General features: G+C 56.0%; 1 protein-coding gene across 5 annotated transcripts in view; it reads left to right on the top strand.

Moving 5' to 3' along the window:
• The window catches only part of ABR (ABR activator of RhoGEF and GTPase), a 217,511-nt gene that overhangs the window by 160,333 nt on the left and 36,688 nt on the right, over positions 1–20,490 (top strand). For all 5 annotated transcript variants that reach the window (XM_031657231.1, XM_031657234.1, XM_031657232.1 and 2 more), the window contains 6 exons: positions 4,513–4,635; positions 5,314–5,389; positions 6,217–6,321; positions 7,273–7,347; positions 12,755–12,852; positions 13,315–13,446. In XM_031657231.1, coding sequence (XP_031513091.1) covers positions 4,513–4,635; positions 5,314–5,389; positions 6,217–6,321; positions 7,273–7,347; positions 12,755–12,852; positions 13,315–13,446 — 609 coding nt within the window. The remainder of the gene's footprint in view (positions 1–4,512; positions 4,636–5,313; positions 5,390–6,216; positions 6,322–7,272; positions 7,348–12,754; positions 12,853–13,314; positions 13,447–20,490) is intronic.

Here is a 20,490-nt window from a genome sequence, read left to right as displayed (position 1 = left end):
GAAACTGACAGATCAAGTAGGCAAATAAATAAGGAGAGAGAGAACCTGAATGCCACAATTAACACGCTTGGCGTAAAAATGCCAAGAAGCTTGTGCCCTGACAGAAAACTGAGATTGTTGTCACACATGTGTGCAACATTCACATTTATCCTATAACAGGCCACTAAGGAAATCTCAACATTTTTCAAAAAGTTGATAGCATACAAGTCATGTTCACAGACCACAGTGGAGTAAAATTAGAAGTGAACAAGAAAATTGGTCAGCCTGGGCGCAGTGGCTCACACCTGTAATCCCAGAACTTTGGGAGGCTGAGGCGCGTGGATCACCTGAGGTCAGGCATTCGAGATCAGTCTGGCCAATATGGTAAAACCCCATCTCTACTAAAAATACAAAATTTTCCAGGCGTGGTGGATCACGCCTGTAATCCCAGCACTTTAGGAGGCCCAGGCAGGCAGGTCACCTGAGGTCAGGAGTTCGAGACTGGTCTGGCCAACATGGTGAAACCCCATCTCTACTGAAAATACAAAATTAGCCAGATGTGGTGGCTTGTGCCTGTAATCCCAGCTACTCAAGAGGCTGAGACAGGAGAATTGCTTGAATCTGGGAGGCAGAGGTTGCCGTGAGCTGAGATTGCGCCTTTGCACTCCAGCCTGAGCAACAGAGTGAGACTCTGTCTAAAAAAAAAAAAAAAAAGAATATTGGTTTGGAAAGTTCAAACTGACAAGGTAAAGAGGAAATCAAAATTCAAAATGGGAACTGCAAACTGTTTAGAGCTGCCTGGAAATGAGTGTACTACATACCAGTATGCATGGATGCAGCCAAAGTGCTATTTAGAGGAACATGCATAGCCCTCAGTTCACACAACAAGAGTGTTTAGAGGAACGTGTAAAGCCCTCAGTTCACATAACAACAGTGTTTAGAGGAACATGCATAGCCCTCAGTTCACACAACAACAGTGTTTAGAGGAACATGTAAAGCCTTCAGTTCACACAACAACAGTGTTTAGAGGAACATGTAAAGCCCTCACTTCACATAACAACAGTGTTTAGAGGAACATGTAAAGCCCTCAGTTCACATAACAACAACAGTGTTTAGAGGAACATGCATAGCCCTCAGTTCACACAACAACAACAGTGTTTAGAGGAAGGCACCGCAAGAGGAGCCTCCCAGGGAGCGGAGGAAGGGCCTGGAGCTGAGGAAGGGCCTGGAGTGGAGGAAGGGCGTGGAGCGGTTTGGTCAGTCTGGTCTCTTTTCCTCACCTCTCAGGTTCAGCTTAGGCCTCACCGCCCCTGGGAAGCTTCTCTGACACCCACCGCCACCACAGTCTGCATTGGGTGCCCTGTCCCCAGATCCTGTGGCTTTTTGTTCACCTGTGGCTTTGCTTAAATGCTACTGAATTATAATTGCATTGTCAGCCTCTTCTCTTCCCCAGTAGAAAGTGAACTCCACTGACAGCGCTGTTTTCTTCTGTTTTATGTTCCTAATACTTAACACGTAAAAAATAGGTACTTAGGGCCCAGCACGGTGGCTCACGCCAGTAATCCCAGCACTTTGGGAGGCCATGGCAGGTGGATCACTTGAGGCTAGAAGTTCAAGACCAGCCTGGCCAACATGGTGAAGGCCCTTCTCTACGAAAAGTACAAAATTTAGCTGGGTGTGGTGGTGGGCGCCTGTAATCCCAGCCACTTGGGAGGCTGAGGCAGGAGAACTGTGTGAACCTGGGAGGTGGAGGTTGCAGTGAGCCGAGATCGCGCCACTATACTCCAGCCTGGGCAACAGAGTGAGTGGGACTCCATCTCAAAAAAGAAAAAAAGGTACTTAATAAACAAACAATTATTGAAGAAAACATGACCAGATGGCCTCTCTAAGGATTCTTTCAACTCAAGCATCTCTCTTTGAACAGGGGAAAGAAAGATCACCATTATAACCCAGGAGTGTTCAGGGCCGGGGATGTCCTAGGACGGAGGGTCTAACTGGGGGTACATCTGCCCAGAGGGAGCTCCCTCACCAGCACAGCTGTCCCCCTCCTGAACCGCTGGGCCCTGCCCACAGTCCCCGCCCAGGAGCATCCTGTGTGCCGGTTTCTCACCCGCCCGGGAGTCAGCAGGCTTCCTGCCCCCGCTGTTGCCCCAGCTGTGCAGATGTGGCCTTGCGCCCAGTCAAGTCAAGAGTTACTGAGCCCCACTGGCTGCGGTGCCTGGGGTGCGCCGGGTGCCTCATGGATATCCCTGTCCAGTGGAGGAAGCAGATACGCCCCTTGCTGACCACAGAGCGTGGCACATGTGGTGAGTCACTAGGGAGGCACAGGTGCCGTCCTCTGAGTCATGGAAGAAGCAGTGATTTGTTCTTTTTTTTTTTTTTTTTTTTTTGAGACAGATTCTCACTCTGTCACCCACATTGGAGTGCAGTAGCATAATCTCGGCTCACTGCAACCTCTGCCTCCCGGGTTCAAGCAATTCTCCTGCCTCAGCCTCCCAAGTAGCTGGGACTACAGGCACACGCCACCACGCCCGGCTAAGTTTTTGTGTTTTTAGTAGAGACAGGGTTTCACCGTGTCAGTGAGGCTGGTCTCGAACTCCTGACTTTGTGATCCACCTGCCTCGGCCTCCCAAAGTGCTGGGATTACAGGCGTGAGCCACTGCGCCCGGCCTTGTCCTTTTAATAATAATTTTTAAAACTTTGATGTTTTTTCTAATCACCAGTGTAATACTGGCTTGTTATAATGAGAAATGCTCATAGTACCAGCATGTACAGGGTAAAGCTGGTCGCCACCCACCTCCCATTGCTAACAGCTGGAGGTGTGTTCTTCTGAACTTTTCTTTGCTTATACTGGTGTGCACCTGTGTGTGTGTGTGTGCGCGCACGTGTGTGTACAATGAGACTAGACTACACGTGCTGTTTTGCAACTTCAGCATTTCACTCCACAGTGGGTCTTTGAGCCCTTTGGATGTATCAGATTCTTTCTGAGATGGAATCTCGCTCTGTCACCCAGGCTGGAGTGCAGTGGTGTGATCTTGGCTCACTGGAACTTCCACCTCCCGGGTTCAAGCGACTCTCCTGCCTCAGCCTCCCGAGTAGCTGGGATTACAGGCGCCCGCCACCGCGCCCGGTAGTTTTTGCATTCTTAGTAGATACGGGGTTTCACCATGTTGGCCAGGCTGGTCTCGAACTCCTGACCTCAAACGATCCGCCCACCTCGGCCTCCCAAAGTGCTGGGATTTCAGGCGTGAGCCGCTGCGCCCGGCGGCATCAGATTCTTTTTAACAACTGCGTCCCGCTCTGTCGCTTGACTGCATGCAGATGTTTTTGGATATTTGGATGGTTTCTGATTCTTTGCTCTTAGCAGGCAGGTCGACAGTAAACACTGCTGCGCGTGTGCCTCTCTGCAGTAGATCCCCTCTGGGGGAAGGCTCAGGGCAGAGTGAATGTGCCCTTCATTGTCAGGCTTACGTCTGAAAAAGCTGTGACCGACGGCATTCTCCCCGCGGTGTGTGAGGGTGATGGTCCCCCACAGTGTCACAACACTGGCTGGGAACATTCGTTACAATTTTGCCAGTCCAGTGGGTTAAAAAGAACAAAACGCTCCAGAGAGGAATTGTAACTTAGGAGCTTGAGGATGGCCTTGCATGCTGAGACTTGAAGCATAATCGCGGTTAATAAAAGGGAGAGGATCCTTTATGAAATAGACAGAAACTGGGAACACTGAGGGAGCAGGCTCTGCCCACAGAGGATGAATGGCTGGTGAGGGAGGGAGGCTGAGCCGAGGGGGCCGGGTGGGTTGTCCGCGGGGCAGGGGGGCCGGAACCCTGCTATGGGGGCCTCGGTGCCAGGCTAGCAGGCAGAGCTTCAGGCTGAAAGGTGTCTGAGGTTTTCCTACGCAGGCGTCTCTGTTGTACCCAGAATTGAATGTGTGGAGGCAACAGAGTGACAGTCCCGAGAGGCTAATGCTACTGTAATATTTGTGTTATTTAGGGTTCCCAAGAGAAGGAGGCATAGCACCCTGCCCAGGGCCACGTGGGGAGGCGCCAGCTTTGAGCAGGAGGCAGGAGTGGAAGGAAAGTGTGGCCACAACTTTTCCGTGGAGAAACAGGGCAGGGCAGGGAAAGGGCTTGGCACTGGCTGGCTTCCATTACGTTGGCAGCCCTGGGCTAGAGGGGTGGTCTCTAGTGACCTGGACCCTGGTCCTGGGTAACGTGGGGCAGAGGAGATGCTGGCTGGGCGAGTGAGCGTCGGGTAGAGAAGGTAGTTGGGGACATGGGCTCTGGATCAGTGGGTGTGTGAATGAGAGCTGTGCTCACAGGGCGTCACTGACAGTCTTAGAAATTAGCGAGCCCTGCGGGGGAGCAGTTTCTCACCCCGGTACCCGCCTCTCCTGCCACAAGATGTCAAAACATCATGAAATATGGAAAATGTAAAGAGCACGATTAACACACAGCGGAGTGTCGTGCTTAGTGCTGCTCGTGAGAAAGGCCTGAGTGTGAGCGAAACCCTCTGTGTCCCCACCCCCTACAGAAAGCCAACAAAGGCCAGAGCCGGGCCATCGAGCGTCTGAAGAAGAAGATGTTTGAGAATGAGTTCCTGCTGCTGCTCAACTCCCCCACAATCCCGTTCAGGATCCACAATCGGAATGGAAAGGTCAGGAAGGGTGGGGGTGGGACCAAGACAGCCCCTTCCTTAGTCCAGAGCGGCCCAGTCTATGGCTCCTGGCCCCAACCTGTAGGAACCAGAAACTCGGGCCCCTCTTCCTAAGGAGGCTGCTGTGGCTCCAGCTGTTGACTCACTCTCCCCACTTGTGTGGAATGAGTGCCCTCTGCTGGCCGTCCCTGGCACGGCTGCTCCTGTCACCTTGGCTTTCCAGGAAGGAGCTTCCCCTTCACCCACACAACCCCAGCTGCCTCCTTCTCCAAGGTCAGCCGTGCCGGGATAAGGAGGAGCTTTGGGCCGGGCAAGGTGGCTCACGCCTGTAATCCCAGCACTTTGGGAGGCCGAGGCAGGCAGATCACCTGAGGTCAGGAGTTTGAGACCAGCCTGGCCAACATGGCAAAACCCCGTCTGTACTAAAAATAGCAAAAATTAGCCGGGCGTGGTGGCGTGCACCTGTAATCTCAGTTACTCGGGAGGCCAAGGCAGGAGAATCGCTTGAGCCTGGGAGGCGGAGGTTGCAGTGAGCCGAGATTGTGCCACTGCACTCGAGCCTGGGTAACAAGTGAAACTCTGTCTCAAAAAAAAGAAGGAGCTTTGGTGGGGTCCCCAGTATCTGGGAATACGTTTGGCCTGACTGTGGTCACCCACTGCATTCTCATCTCTCTTCAGAGTTACCTGTTCCTACTGTCCTCGGACTACGAGAGGTCAGAGTGGAGAGAAGCAATTCAGAAACTACAGAAGAAGGGTAAATTCCTGCCCCTTCCGCACTCCCCGAATATGTCTGTGGCAATGATGGGCCTTTTGTATTTCTAAGTATTTCGTGTCCAGTATCACGTCTTTGGCCCTCACAGTCACCCTCAAAGGTGCCGGGGATGGGCATTTAAGGATGTTGTATATTGAGACCTGAAGAATCTAAGTGATTGGCTTAAAGACATGATGATTTAGTCCTGGGACTGGACCCAGGGCCCAGCCTGGGCTTTCTCTTTTTCTCTCTGCCCCTCTTTTTCTCTTTCTCTCTTACACACACACACACACACACACACACACCCCACACACAGGCTGGGTGCGGTGGCTCATGCCTGTAATCCCAGTCAGGAGTTTGAGATCAGGCTGGGCAACATGGTGAAACCCCATCTACTAAAAACACAAAAATTAGCTGGGTGTGGTAGCGGGCACATGTAATCCTAGCTACTCAGGAGGCTGAAGCAGGAGAATCCCTTGAACCCGGGAGGCGGAGGCTGCAGTGAGCTGAGATCACAGCACTGTACTCCAGCGTGGGCAGCAAAGCGAGACTTCTTCTCAAAAAACAAAACCAAAACACATACACCACACACACACACACACACGCACGCACGCACGCACACACGCAAACCTCTTCAGTCAGATTCTCCTACTCTGACCCCTCTGACAGCACCTATACCCATCCCCCTGTGTCCACAAATCCTTCCCCCTCCCTCGCAGGGACCAACTCTGCCCCAGGGATTAGGCCGTCTTCCTGCAGCCCCCAGGGAAGAGCAGAGGGTCCTAGTGGACCAGTGCCCACGCTCCCTTCTCTCTCGGCTCTCCCTCCAGATCTCCAGGCCTTTGTCCTGAGCTCAGTGGAGCTCCAGGTGCTCACAGGATCCTGTTTCAAGCTTAGGACTGTACACAACATTCCTGTCACCAGCAATAAAGACGGTAAGCTTGGGAACCTGAGGTTGTCCAACCGGCAGGTCCCAGCCCCCAGAGCGTGGCCGGCTTCCCATAAGGACCCAGGCAGACACGTAGCTGTAAATGGCTGATCCTTGCTCGGCTGTAGCTGAGACTGTTCACTGGCCAGGGACACAGAGCCTGGGTAGGGGCGACTGTCTCCTGAGTTTCCAGATGACCTGGGCTTTTCCTCGGGCCGCTCTGTCTGGCTTGGGAGAACTGGCACCCTGGTGCACTGGGATTGTGCTGTTAATATATTCATGAGAGAGTGGAGCCGGTGGATAAAACGGTGTATGGGAAATGAGGCTGGAAGTTTCCAGGGACCAGCTCTTGAAAGGCCTCAAATGCCAAGCCAGGGAGTTTGGAGTTCATCCCGTAAGTCCAGGAGTCTGGGGGCGGTTTTGAGCAGTGGGGAGCTGTGATCAGGGCTGGGAACTGACCAGAGTGGGTGGATTCTCGCTGCCTGTGTGCTGGAAAAGGGTTCACTTTGTGAACGGGGTTCTGAAGGCAAGCTTTCCTCGTCATAGGAGGGGCATCTAGGGACCCCTGTGTCCCAAGCGGGGGCAGAGCTGGGCCTTCTCTCTGCCATTAGCAGAATGATTTCTCATATCGGTCAGTTTTCACTGCCAGGATAGGCAGGATTCGGAGGGAGGGACCGTAGCCATGGGGAATGGTACTAAGTCCCTGGGCCAGGATGGTGGGTGTGCTGGACACCCCCAGGCTGAGTGGAGGAGAGAAGGACCCTCCAGCCCTACCCCAGGCAGCTCACATCCGAGGAAGCAGTGGCCTTCGGAAACTTTTTCATCTGGCCACCAGGTGGTGATGTTGGACCAAGACTCAGCTGAGTCTCATACCCCCATCTGCCTCCCGCCAGCCTGGGGTGGAGGCCGAGGGGAGCCGCTCACCACGCTCTGCCCTGGGGGCTTTTCTCTCTTGCAGACGACGAGTCTCCAGGACTCTATGGCTTCCTTCATGTCATCGTCCACTCTGCCAAGGGATTTAAGCAATCAGCCAGTAAGTGCCCTGGCCAGGACGAGGTTGGGTGGGCCATTGTGGATCCCGCACTGCTCTGCTCTGCCCAGGATGGGGGCCTGCCAGCGCGCCTTTAGACATGGGGTATTCCCCTGAAGGCCAGAAACCAGCTCCTCTTGGCAGGGAAGTCACCCCTGTCCTTTGTCTCCAAAGTCCTCTTTCTCAAGCCCTCCCTGAAGCTGTCTGAAACCTAGGGGCTGGGCGCGGTGGCTCACGCCTGTAATCCCAGCACTTTGGGAGGCCCAGGTGGGCAGATCACCTGAGGTCAGGAGTTCGAGACCATCCAGGCCAACATGGTGAAATTCTGTCTCTACTAAAAATACAGGCCGGGCGCGGTGGCTCAAGCCTGTTATCCCAGCACTTTGGGAGGCTGAGACGGGCAGATCACGAGGTCAGAAGAACAAGACCATCCTGGCTAATTCGGTGAAACCCCGTCTCTACTAAAAAATACAAAAAACTAGCCGGGAGAGGTGGCAGGCGCCTGTAGTCCCAGCTACTCGGGAGGCTGAGGCAGGAGAATAGTGTAAACCCGGGAGGCGGAGCTTGCAGTGAGCTGAGATCTGGCCACTGCACTCCAGCCTGGGCGACAGAGAGAGACTCTGTCTCAAACAAACAAACAAACAAACAAAAAAAAAAAAAAAAGCCAGGCGTGGTAGTGGGCAGCTGTAGTCCCAGCTACTTGGGAGGCTGAGGTCGGAGAATCCCTTGAACCCAGGAGGCAGAGGTTGCTGTGAGCTGAGATCGCACCACTGAACTCCAGCCTGGGCGACAGAGCGAGAATCCTTCTCAAAAAAAAAAAAAGAAACCGAGGGCAACAAACATGTGGACTCCAACTTCATATCTGCCCATGACAAGCTGTGTGACCTTGGGCAAGTTTCTTAACCTCTCTGAGCCTCCACTAAAAGCCAATCACGCTTGTGAATTTTGACAGGAGAGCAGGCTCGGATATGATGGTGTGTGTGCAGCGTTCCCTGTTGTCTCCTCTATTTGTAGATTCGTCGTACTAAATCTGTTTTTAGTGTTTCACAAAGTACGATTGCACTTCTTTTTTAATTAAAAAAAATTTTTTTTGTAGAGACAGGTTCTTATTATGTTGCCCAGGCTGGTCTTGAACTCCTAGGCTCAACCATCCTCCCACCTCAGCCTCCCAAAGTGCTGAGATTATAGGCGTGAGCTGCTGTGCCCAGTCTGGTTGCACTTTTAAAATTTAATTTAATTTTATATTTTCGAGACAGAGTCTCACTCTGACCCCCAGGCTAGAGTGCAATGGTGCGATCTCAGCTCACTGCAACCTCTGCCTCCCGGGTTCAAGCGATTCTCCTGCCTCAGCCTCCTGAGTAGCTGGGATTACAAGTGCCTGCTACCACACCCAGCTAATTTTTGTATTTTTTTTTTTTTTTTTTTTTTTGAGGCGGAGTCTCGCTCTGTCGCCCAGGCTGGAGTGCAGTGGCCGGATCTCAGCTCACTGCAAGCTCCGCCTCCCGGGTTTACGCCATTCTCCTGCCTCAGCCTCCTGAGTAGCTGGGACTACAGGCGCCCGCCACCTCGCCCGGCTAGTTTTTTGTATTTTTTAGTAGAGACGGGGTTTCCCCGTGCTAGCCAGGATGGTCTCGATCTCCTGACCTCGTGATCCGCCCGTCTCGGCCTCCCAAAGTGCTGGGATTACAGGCTTGAGCCACCGCGCCCGGCCTAATTTTTGTATTTTTAGTAGAGATGGGGTTTCGCCGTGTTAGCCAGGATGGTCTCGATCTCTTGACCTCATGATCTGCCCACCTTGGCCTCCCGCAGTGCTGGGATAACAGGTGTGAGCCCCTGTGCCCGACCTGGTTGCACTTTTTCTCTGCTTGTTACCCGCACGGGAATTTGTGAGTCAGTTAGATAGCTGATAGTTTCTACCTATTTGCCAGAGGAGGTAACTGAGTTACAGAGAGGAGAAAAGACCTAACATCACAGAGGATCAGAAACCCCAGGCTCCTGACTCCCTTCCCACTCCCTGCTCCTCACTGGCAGGTGGGGTCTGCCCTCGCCCCCTCCCTGCAGCGCCCCACACAGAGGTGACACTGTGGGCCCTCTGCCTTTCCCAGGAAGCCTCCCTGAGTTCCTGGGGCAAACTGGGCTCCCTTCTTCGTGCCCCCATCCCGCTCAGGGCAAGCCGGTTATAGCACCTGTCGCACCTGTCGTGCTGTTTTGTCACTTACAATTTGCCTCCCACTGAGTTCTCTGAGGGCGGGAACCGGGTCTCCTTTACCCCGGCATGAACAGGAGCTCAGAAATGCGGAATGAAGTCATTAATTTACACAGCAGCTGCCGTGCACCTGGAGAAGATGAGACCGTGGCCGGCGTGTGGACATACTCACACGGTCAAAGCCCGTGGCGTGTTCAAAGCCTCTCAGTCTCCGGCCCGCTCTGAGCCTCCGGTGTCCTGCTGAGGTCACGGAAACCATCCCCATTTTACACACAAGGACACTGAGGCTCGGAGGGGCTCCAGGTTCCTTCCTGGGGTCAGGCAGTAGCAGGTGGTGCAGCAGAATCCACGTCTTCCGGCACCAGAGCCCGACCTCTTCCCTTTAGGGCACTTCTCTTTTTTTTTTTTTTTTTTTTTTGAGACGGAGTCTCGCTCTGTTGCCCAGGCTGGAGTGCAGTGGCCCGATCTCGGCTCACTGCAAGCTCCGCCTCCCGGGTTCACGCCATTCTCCTGCCTCAGCCTCCTGAGTAGCTGGGACTACAGGCGCCCGCCACCTCGCCCGGCTAATTTTTTTTGTATTTTAGTAGAGACGGGGTTTCATCGTGTTAGCCAGGATGGTCTCGATCGCCTGACCTCGTGATCCGCCCGTCTCGGCCTCCCAAAGTGCTGGGATTACAGGCTTGAGCCACCGCGCCCGGCCTTAGGGCACTTCTCGAAGTCTGGCCAGGACCCCCACACGGCCACTCGGGCTGCTTGTTAACGTGGAAGCTTCCTGAACTCTCTCCAAACCCACAGACCCCCCTTCTGGGGGCTGCTGCTCAGAAGCTTCTGGCTAGTGAGCTCTGTAGGACCATCCCACCCGTGTGTGGACCAGGCGCCTCCACTCCGTGGCCCCCAGATGCCACCCCTCCTCCCTCTCCTGCTTCCCGCTGGCTGGAAGGTCCTCACCTCAGGGAGCCAGGCCCGTGGCGTGGAGCAGGCGTTCTTCTTCCCAGCCTGGGCGGGTGTCAGAGCCGGGCTGAGCTGCTCCCAAATCTCTCCTTACCCCCAGATTATCCTCACTCCCTTCGCCGCCGCCGCCCCTGACCCACTCACACGTCTGTTCTCACTCAGAGGTGAGGCCCTGTGTCTTCAGCGGTGGTAACCTCAGGACCTCGGGACAGGCAGGCCCAGGGTGTAGGCACCGTGACTGTTCCTGCTCTGCAGACAGGGAACCCGGGGAGGGAAGTGAGGTGGTTTGTGCAGAGCCGGAGTGTGGCCCAGATGGTCTGACTCCGGAACCCTCGCTCTGACCCTGTGAGCCGTCCCCAGCCCCTTCCAAACCCTGCTCTGACCCTGTGAGCCATCTCCATCCCTCACTCTGACCCTGTGAGCCGTCCCCCAGCCCCTTCCGGAACCCTCGCTCTGACCCTGTGAGCCGTCCCCATCCCTCACTCTGACCCTGTGAGCCGTCCCCATCCCCTTCCGGAACCCTCGCTCTGACCCTGTGAGCCGTCCCCAGCCCCTCAAGGAGGGTTTGCTCACACTGACATCAGTCCATGATGACAGCACTTCACGGCCCGTCTCAGACACACAGACCCACTCCCTGGTCTGGCCCAGGCCGGGGTGCTCAGCGCCTCTGTGTTGTTCGCCTGCGAATCCACCGCACCCACGTTCCGTGTGTTCCGATGCCCAACTGGGTCTCCTTTCTGTTGCTCCAGCTGGAGGCTTCTTGGGGCAGCTGCACTCTCCTTTCTGTGGGAAAGCCATTCTTGTTTTTGAGACAGTCTCGCTCTGTCTTCCAGGCTGCAGTGGCGAGATCTTGGCTCACTGCAACCTCTACCTCCCAGGTTCAAGAGATTCTCCTGCCTCAGCCTCCTGAGTAGCTGGAATTACAGGCGCCCGCCACCACACCCAGCTAATTTTTGTATTTTTAGTAGAGATGGGGTTTCACTGTGTTGGCCAGGCTGGTCTGAAACTCCTATCCTCCGGTGATCTGCCCACCTCGGCCTCCCAAAGTGCTGAGATTTATAGGCGTGAGCTACCGTGCCCGGCCAGGGAAGCTGTTCTGATGGAGAACAGCCCAGCTGGGCAGCTCCGGGAGCCAAGCAGAGTAAGCCACCTGCACCGTCTGCCCGCACTCTGACCTCTGCCTTGATTCACGCTGCAGAGAGTTGGCTGTGGTGCCCCAAAGGCACCCCCCTCACGGCCTCCGGTACCCTGGGAACAACCTCGGCATGTCCCTGGAGGTGGGGGGACTGCCGGGGTCTGAGCCCAGTGGGGCTGTGGGTTTGCAGAGGGCCTGGGGTCCGGGCCGGTGCTGTGGCCTCAGCAGTTGTGTCCCGGGATAGATTTTCAGCCTGAAGGCCAGGGTTCAAGATGGAAATGCTGGGGAACGCCCCTGGCCCTGCCGTCCCGCCCCAGCCTCCTACCGCCTTGTTACCTGGAGCACTTGGTGGTGGTCGGAGCCTCATTGGCCGTGTGCTGGCTGGGTTCCCAGGCCTGTTCTTGGTACTGCGGGTGCACCGGCGGGCAAGAAAACTCAGGCTTCTCCAGTGTGGTGTTTATGTCGTGGGGGGAGAGAGACTAGGGATGCACGGGTAGAGCAGATCCCTGTGGTTTATGTTAAGTGCAGCAGAGGAAACCATAGCACCCTGGGCTTGCGGGGGTTGCTCCGAGCATTCAGGACCCAGAGGCAAGGTGCTAAACGCCTCCAGCACCTCCCACCCCAGAAATGCCGCTGTTGAGACCTGGGCACCAGTGTTATGGGGAGAGGTGGCACCAGGGTGCTCAGTGAAGAGTTTGTGGTAACGTCTCCATGGTGAGGAAGATGCAGACACAGCACAGTTGAGGGCCCTTTAGAGGGAGGAGGAGGCCAGAGTGTGGGTTGGGCAGAGGTGAGGAGGGCAGAGCGTGGGCTGGGCTGAGGTGGGGAGGGCAGAGCGTGGGCTGGGCTGAGGTGGGGAGGGCAGAGCATGGGCTGGGCTGAGGTGGGGAGAGCAGAGTGTGGAGTGGGCTGAGGTAAGGTGGGCAGAGCCCCTAAGAAGGGGGCAGGGGAACAGGAGGAGCCAGATGATCCAAAGCTTCAGGGAGGCTAGAGCCAAGGTGCCGTCCTCAAGGATGTTGAAAAGGACAGATGCGATGTCCCCCTCCATCCTGAGCGCTGCCCCACCGGCCCCACCCTGGCCCCACTCATACGGTATCTCCGTCTGTCCTTCCCCACAGACCTGTACTGTACCCTGGAGGTGGATTCCTTCGGCTATTTTGTCAGCAAAGCGAAAACCAGGGTGTTCCGGGACACAGCGGAGCCCAAGTGGGATGAGGTGAGTGGCAGGGGCTGGTGTCTCTGCAGGGACCCTCAAGTTTGCCACTGAGTGTGCCCCCACCGCCCTGAGTGTGCCGCCACCGCCCTGAGTGTGCCGCCACCGCCCTGAGTGTGCCACCACCGCCCTGAGTGTGCTGCCACCGCCCCGTGCCCATGGCCTGTCTGCTGGGGACAGCCAGGCCCGTTGGTCAGACCAGCTCTGCCTGTGCCCCCCTTTCTGCCCCCTGCTCCTGTGGTTTCTGATCACGGCGTGTGTCTGGGTGTCAGACCCTGCGCTGTCAGCTCAGGCCCCAGACTCCATCGGTGATGGGAGGCCTCTCGGAGCTCCAGAAAATCTGACGTGTTCCTTGTGGGCCGTGCTTACTCAGTCCTCCTTGCAGAGCTGAGGGGCCTGCACCTGCCGGAAAGCCAGGCCTCCCAGCTTCAGAGGTTCAGGGCCCTTTGTCCCATCTTTCCCCAGGAGTTTGAGATCGAGCTGGAGGGTTCCCAGTCCCTGAGGATCCTGTGCTATGAGAAGTGCTATGACAAGACCAAGGTCAACAAGGACAACAACGAGATTGTGGACAAGATCATGGGCAAAGGGCAGATCCAGGTGAGGCCAGGGTGCCACGGCAAGGCTGGGGAGCCTCCGGGAGACGGTTCCAGTTGAAAAGGAGTCCTGGTCAAGGAGCCTGCTCTTTGGTGATTTTGGTTCCAAGCTGGTTGGAGGAAAGTTCCTCAGGGGGTGGTTCTCCCCTGCTAAAGGTGGCCGCTTGGTGTGGCCTCGGAAGCCCAGGTGTGTGCCTGGCGCCCCAGGTGGGTCATCCGCGCTTCTGCGAGATGGAAGCAGCCAGCTTTGTTTTCACACCCCAGCTTTAGTCTACGGGTGGCTTTTTCACGGAACGCTGTAGTGAGAAGGATTCTGAGGCTGCGTTGGCGAACGGGGGGGGAGGAATGCTGTGTGTGAGGAGCGGTGTCTGCCGTTGACGGGGGCCGGAGGGAGGCACACGGACCAGGTGTTTGCTGTTCTGCCTGAAGGACTTAGGGGCCTGCTGGTTGGCTTGGGGGCCGGGGGTGGTCTCTGACTTGTTGCTGGGGTGGCTGGACCTTACTCAGCTGTGTTGGGAGCCTGAGGCTTCGGGTGGGGACTTGGGTGTTAGTAGAGGCTGCACCTCAGGTTAAGGGCATTTATGCCACTGGGCGCAGTGGCTCATGCCTGTAATCCCAGCACTTTGGGCGGCCGAGGCAGGTGGATCACGAGGTCAGGAGTTCAAGACCAGCCTGACCAACATGGTGAAACCCCATCTCTACTAAAAACACAAAAATTAGCCGGGCGTGGTGGCGTGCACCTGTAGTCACAGCTACTCAGGAGGCTGAGGCAGGAGAATGGCGTGAACCCGGGAGGCGGAGGTCGCAGTGAGCTGAGACCGCACCTGGGTGATAGAGTGAGACCCTGTCTCCAAAAAAAAAAAGAGCATTTATACCTCAACTGTGCTTTTGGCTCCCTACAAACATAGGTAGGAAAAGGGCCTTTGTGTGTGCTGCGCGTGTCTCTGAAACATTCTGCCAGTTTTGAAGATGGCTGCTATTGACCAGGCTATTAAGAGAACGAGGCTTGGGAGCGGGAACGGCGTGGCGTGGTGGATTCACACTCCCGTCTGGCCCCTCGGGTGGCCTCACGCTGTGCCGCAAGGGGTCTGGTTTGCGGGTAGATCCTGTGACCATGAAATGAAGGGAGACAGTAACTAACACGTACTGGGGTTGAGCCTCGGGCGTTGGACGCGCTGGGCTTTTTAACAGTAGCCCCGGACGTGATCCAGGCGCAGGCGGTGATGGCTCCGTCTACAACAGGAGGCTGAATGATGCTTTTTAGCAGGAAGCGTTTGTTCTCTGATGCATTGTCAGGACCACCGCGTTGGGTGTCTGGCTCTTACCTGCAGGTCCTTGGTAGCATTGCCCCTGGGGAGCCGTATGGGTCTCCCACTCCCCGCCCCGTCTCAGGCTCCAGTGTTTGAACCAGGGGCCCCACATGGAGGGGCCTGGCCTCCGCCGCATATGCCCCGTGTTCCTAAACACGTCTCTTTCCGATGCTGTGGGGCCGGCACCCTGCTTCTCAGTACTCGTCGCCAGGGAGACAGGGCTGCCAGGCAACTGCCAGCCAGTTCGTTATTTAGGAAATGGGCTCTAGAGATTCAGTCCCTGGGACCTGCTGTCTGCAGGGATAAGGGGTGAGAGCCCCATCTCCCGGTCCCTGGGACAGGCATGGAGGGGTTCTGGGCTGGCTCGTCCAGCCCCGGGAGACGCCCAGGCAAGAGACAAGAGTGGCCGCCACGCCACACTCCCTGGGCCACTGGTGGCTGTGGAATAGAAGAGTTACGGGGGTGTGCCAGGCAGCCAGCTCTGTGGGCACGGCGGGCCCCAGCCCCTCGAGAACTCAGCCTCCAGGGCCCGAGGACACATTCCCCAATTTGACTTCAGCCCCGGCCACCTCTCCCTCAGTTCTGTGGCACGTGGGCCCCAGTCCCCTCGAGAACTCAGCCTCCAGGGCCCGTGGTGACACATTCCCCACTCTGGGACTTCAGCCTCAGCCCCTCCCCCTTCTCACTCAGTTCTGTGGGCATCGGTGGCCCCAGGCCCCTCGAGAACTCAGCCTCCAGGGCCCGAGGACACATTCCCCCACCTTGACTTCAGCCCCGTCGCCTCCCTCCTTCTCACTCAGCTGCACAAGCCCCGGGAGAAACACACCGTCAGTCACTGCAAGCCTCTTGGAGACGGGAGCAGATGGAGGCCGTGGGGGAGGGAGGAAGCCAGGTTACGTTTGGCAAAGCAGAAGGCAGAGTCTGGTAAGGGAAATGTTTCTGTGTTTAAGCTTCGAGGAATGTTAAATGCCTGGGAGTTGATATTAAAAGAAACACAAACCTTCCTGCTGCCAGCTGACCTGGGTCTGTGAGCAGGCAGTTCAGAGCCAGCGTCCCCTGGAGGCCTTTGAAGCCCCCCAGCACTCAGCGTGCCGAGGCCCGGCCCTGGCCCTCCGCCGCAGAACCATCTCACCAGCTTCCTCCGGTGGGGGAGGCATCCCCCGGGGGCGTGGCTCAGAAAGTCTCGCCTGTGACTGCCCTCAGAGCCACCGCGGATGGCCAGGCTGGGAGAAGAGTCGAAACAGAGCTGTTCCCACGAACCTGGGCCCCACGGAGTCATGGAACAGTCTGTCCCCACAGCTTGTCCCTGCCTCCCCTCCAGCCACGCATCTAAGGAAGGAAACTGGCACTGGCCTCTGGAATGCCGTTTTGCTGCCCCCCAGCAGGCGCTGAGGACGTAGTCGGAGGTGGCTTTGAGATAGGGTCCAGCCCTCAGGGATATTCACAGGGCCTGAAGGAAAGGCAGGAGAAGGAGGAGGGCTGCCTCTGGGGCCCCCACTTCTCTCTAGGCCCCCTCCCACCAGCCCATCCAGAGAAAGCAAGGGCCTTACGGCCTAAGCGCAGGCGTTTGCTGCTGTGATGAGGCCCCAACTCTGGGTCGCCTGATGGGGCAGTGGGGCAGGAGTCGGAGCGGCGGGCTGGGGTGGGGGCAGCATTTAGTGACAGACAGATGGCAGCACGCGTCACCGGTGTGTGTCCAGCACTCGTGCTCCTGGAGGCCGCTTCCCGAACGTCATTTCCTCGTGTGATCCTTGTCGTGGTCCTCCAGGGAGAATGACAGTCCCTGCGCGCCATTTTACAGATGAGGACACTGGGGTACTGAGGTTAAGTACCTTGGTCAGGCCACCTCTGCGTACGGTATGTAGGGAAGGCCATGCTCCCTCCTCTGTGCAGTGGCCCCACGTCTCAGGCCTTTGTCGACAAATCCCCCAGCCCGGCAGAGGGCCGTGGCATGGCTGGTGGCCTGGAGAGGCAGCTGAGGTGCTGCTTTATGGCATAAGGCAAGCCTCCTTTGTTTTGGAGTCCCTGGGGCAGGGGACACTTGTGCCTGGTGCCCCTGGGAGGAAGGAGAGGAGCACACGTGGGAAAGAGCAGGAGGCGGTGGGCAGATCACAAGGTCGGGAGTTCGAGACCAGCCTGGCCAACATGGCGAAACCCCGTTCCTACTAAAAATACAAAAATTAGCTGGGCCTGGTGGCTGGGCATGGTCCATAATCCCAGCACTTTGGGAGCCCGAGGTGGGCGAATTACGAGGTCGGGTGTTTGACACCCCCCGCCCTGGTCAACATAGCGAAACCCTGTTTCTACTAAAAATACAAAAATTAGCTGGGTGTGTGGCTCACGCCTATAATCCCAGCACTTTGGGAGGCCAAGGCGGGCGAATTACAAGGTCGGAAGTTTGAGATCCGTCTGGCCAACATGGCGAAACTCCGTCTCTACTAGAAATACAAAAAATAGCCGGGTGTGGTGGTGCGTGCCTGTAATCCCAGTACTTCGGGAGGCTGGGCCAGGGGATCACCTGAGGTCAGGAGTTCGAAACCAGCCTGGCCAATATGGCGAAACCCCCTCTCTACTAAAAATACAAAAATTAGCCAGGCGTGGTGGCGGGCACCTGTAGTCCCAGCTACTTGGGAGGTTGAGGCAGGAGAATCCCTTGAACCTGGGAGGTGGAGGTTGCAGTGAGCCGAGACTGCTCCATTGCCCTCCAGCCTGGGTGAGACAGAGTGAGATTCTGTCTGGGAAAGAAAAGAAAAGAAAAGAGGAGGAGGGGCACTTAGTGTGATCTGTGAGGTCCCAGCTCCGCAGGTGCAGGGTCCTGGCCTCAAGGGACCCACTGTCAGATTGGAAAGACAAGTCTGTTGATCCATGTTCTCCAGTGAGAAGAACGCAAGATGCCAGTCACAATAGCCGTGCACACATCGGCGAGCCCAGGACGAGCCCAGCACGGTGCTAAATGCTTCCGTCTGCTGTCTCAGGGGATCTTCCCAGGACCCTGTGGGAGAGGAATGGCATCACAGCTAGAAAGACGAGGAAGCTGGGGCTGAGGAGCCCGGCCAAGGCCATGTGCCCAGGAGTGAGCCAGGGCGGGCAGCTGGCTGCAGAGCCCATTTCTAGATGCCCCGCTGCCTCCTGCCGTAAGAAGAGTGTCCCGCAGGAATTCAAAGGCAGAAGGGTCACCCTGGGCTGGAATTAGGGAGGCTTCAAGGAGGAGGTGGGACGAGAGTGATTTGGCAGCCCTGGGTTTTTTAATTCCGGAAGCAATGTTTGTATGAGAAAGAAAATTGCAGTAGAAGCAAAGAAACTTGAAACATAATCAGAAACCATCCCTACTCCCACTCCTCCAAAGCAGCCAGTTTATTCTGTGCCTTTTCCCTTCTCGAGGTATACACATTTTTATAGAGATTTAATCAGGGCCTGGATTGTCTGTTTGTATATTTTCATGGATTATTATAAACCTCCTCTTTTTCTAGGGCTGTATGGAGTCTTCCTAAGCACCTTTTTGGATACTTTGTTAAAAGTAGTTTATATTGTTTATAGAAATCGTTGTATAAAACGGCCAGCGCAGTTGCTATGCTAAGGCTCTGTGTTATTCTAGCAAGGTGGGCAGGCTCTGCATCTGCAGAAAGGAGTAGGGTGGGCATTCCAGGGAGGAAGGAATGTGAAGGGAGGGTCCCAGGAGATTCAGGAGCCTCAGCAGGGGTGGCGCGGGAGCTGTGAGCAACGCCAGTAGAAGGAATGAATAAAAGGAGAGGATTCGTGGGGGTTTTGGCCGGAAGAAGTATTTTTTTTTTCTTTGAGATGGGGTCTCTCTCTCTTGCCCAGGCTGGAGTGCAATGGCGCGATCTCGGCTCATTGCAACCTCTGCCTCCCAGGTTCAAGCGATTCTCCTGCCCCGGCGTCCCGAGTAGCTGGGATTACAGGTGCCCACGACCATACCTGGCTAATTTTTATATTATTAGTAGAGACGGGGTTTCACCATGTTGACCAGGCTGGTCTCGATCTCCTGAGCTAAGGCGATCTGCCCGCCTCGGCCTCCCAAAGTGCTGGGACTACAGGCATGAGCCACCGCGCCTGGCCTGGAGGAAATCTTAGAGGGCATTTCATACAATCCTGTTTGAAATGGAGAGAAGGAAATGGACACCAGCAAGGGTGAGCGAGACAGCTGCAGTCACAGAGCTTGTTAGTGGGTGAACGAGAGCCCCAGACTCAGGGACGCCATCCCAGTCCGCTTAGCTGGGAGCCCCCCACTGCCCGGCTCTTGCCCCTGCCCCCCACGTAGTCTGCCCTGGTTCCTGGTCCCAGGGGACTCCAGTCTGTTTATCCTACTCTATTTCCAGCCTTGCTGTTGGAGCGACCTACCCGCAAGCTGATTAGCATATTCCCAGGGTCCGGCCCTTCTTGGCTGGCTGGCTCTGAGGAAAGAGCTTTCCCTTGGGGCCCCACAGCTAAGTTTCTGCCACAGTCCCCAGACTGGAGAAGGGTCTGAGACCAAGGAGCTACTTAAACCCGAGGGGCCCTCTGCACCCCCTGCCTGCTCCCCCGCCCTGCCTCATCCTTCCCTCGCTTGCTCACCGCAGGCTGCGGACAGCCCTCACCCCACACTCCACCTCTGCTGCCTGTGCCTGGGAGGCAGCTGCACTTCCCTACGTGCCTGCCAGGGCTGCCCTCCCCGGGCACAGCAGCGCTGAAGACCTGTGGTGGGAGGGCAGGTTCTAGGCCAAGAAGGAAACTCTGACGTCTCGATGCTGGGGCCCTGGCTCACCCTCACCCCCGACGGCAGAGTTTGGGGGCTAGGCTCACCGTCACCCCCAATGGCAGAGTTTGGGGACGGTGGCTCACCCTCACCCCCTACGGCAGAGTTTGGGGGCGGTGGCTCACCCTCACCCCCGATGGCAGAGTTTGTGGGGCGGTGGCTCACCCTCACCCCCGACGGCAGAGTTTGGGCCTGATGGGGTCCCTCCCCTTCCTCCTTTTCCTTTCCAAAGCTTGGAGCCTGTGTCTGACGGGAGGAGTGGCAGGAAGAGGTAGTTTCTTTGACATTCTTGGCCTGCCACCTGGAAGCTTGAGAGAGATTAGAGATATTAGAACTGACACTCTGAGGAGGTCATGAAGGCCAGTCCCCTGCCTCGGGACTGGGAATGGCTCACAAAGCCCAGACTGGCAAATCCGATGGTGTCTACACCCTCTTTCTTTCTATATATATATATATATATATATATACACACACATATATATATATGTGTATATATATATATACACACACACATATATATATATGTGTGTATATATATATATGTGTATATATATATATTTTTTTAAGACGGAGTCTCGCTCTGTAGCCCAGGCTGGAGTGCAGTGGCGTGATCTTGGCTCACTGCAACCTCCGCCTCCCGGGTTCAAGCAATTCTCCTGCCTCTGCCTCCCGAATAGCTGGGAATACAGGTGCCCGCCACCACACCTGGCTGATTTTTGTATTTTTAGTAGTGACAGGGCTTCACCGTGTTGGCCAGGATGGTCTTGATCTCCTGACCTCGTGATCCGCCCGCCTTAGCCTCCCAAAGTGCTGGGATTACAGGTGTGAGCCACCGTGCCCAGCCAAGTTTCTTTATTGATCCAATGGGGATAACTATTCCTACTCCACCTTCAGCACTAGCTTAAAGCATCTCACGTATCTGGAAGAGCCAGTCAGTGCTGTGACATGCATGTCCACGGTTTTCACGAGTTTACTCATTGTTTCC

This window comes from Papio anubis, chromosome 17 (assembly GCF_008728515.1).
Source record: "Papio anubis isolate 15944 chromosome 17, Panubis1.0, whole genome shotgun sequence".
Lineage (NCBI taxonomy): Eukaryota > Metazoa > Chordata > Mammalia > Primates > Cercopithecidae > Papio > Papio anubis.
Note: the sequence above shows the minus strand (reverse complement) of the source record. Positions and strands in the feature narration are given on the sequence as shown.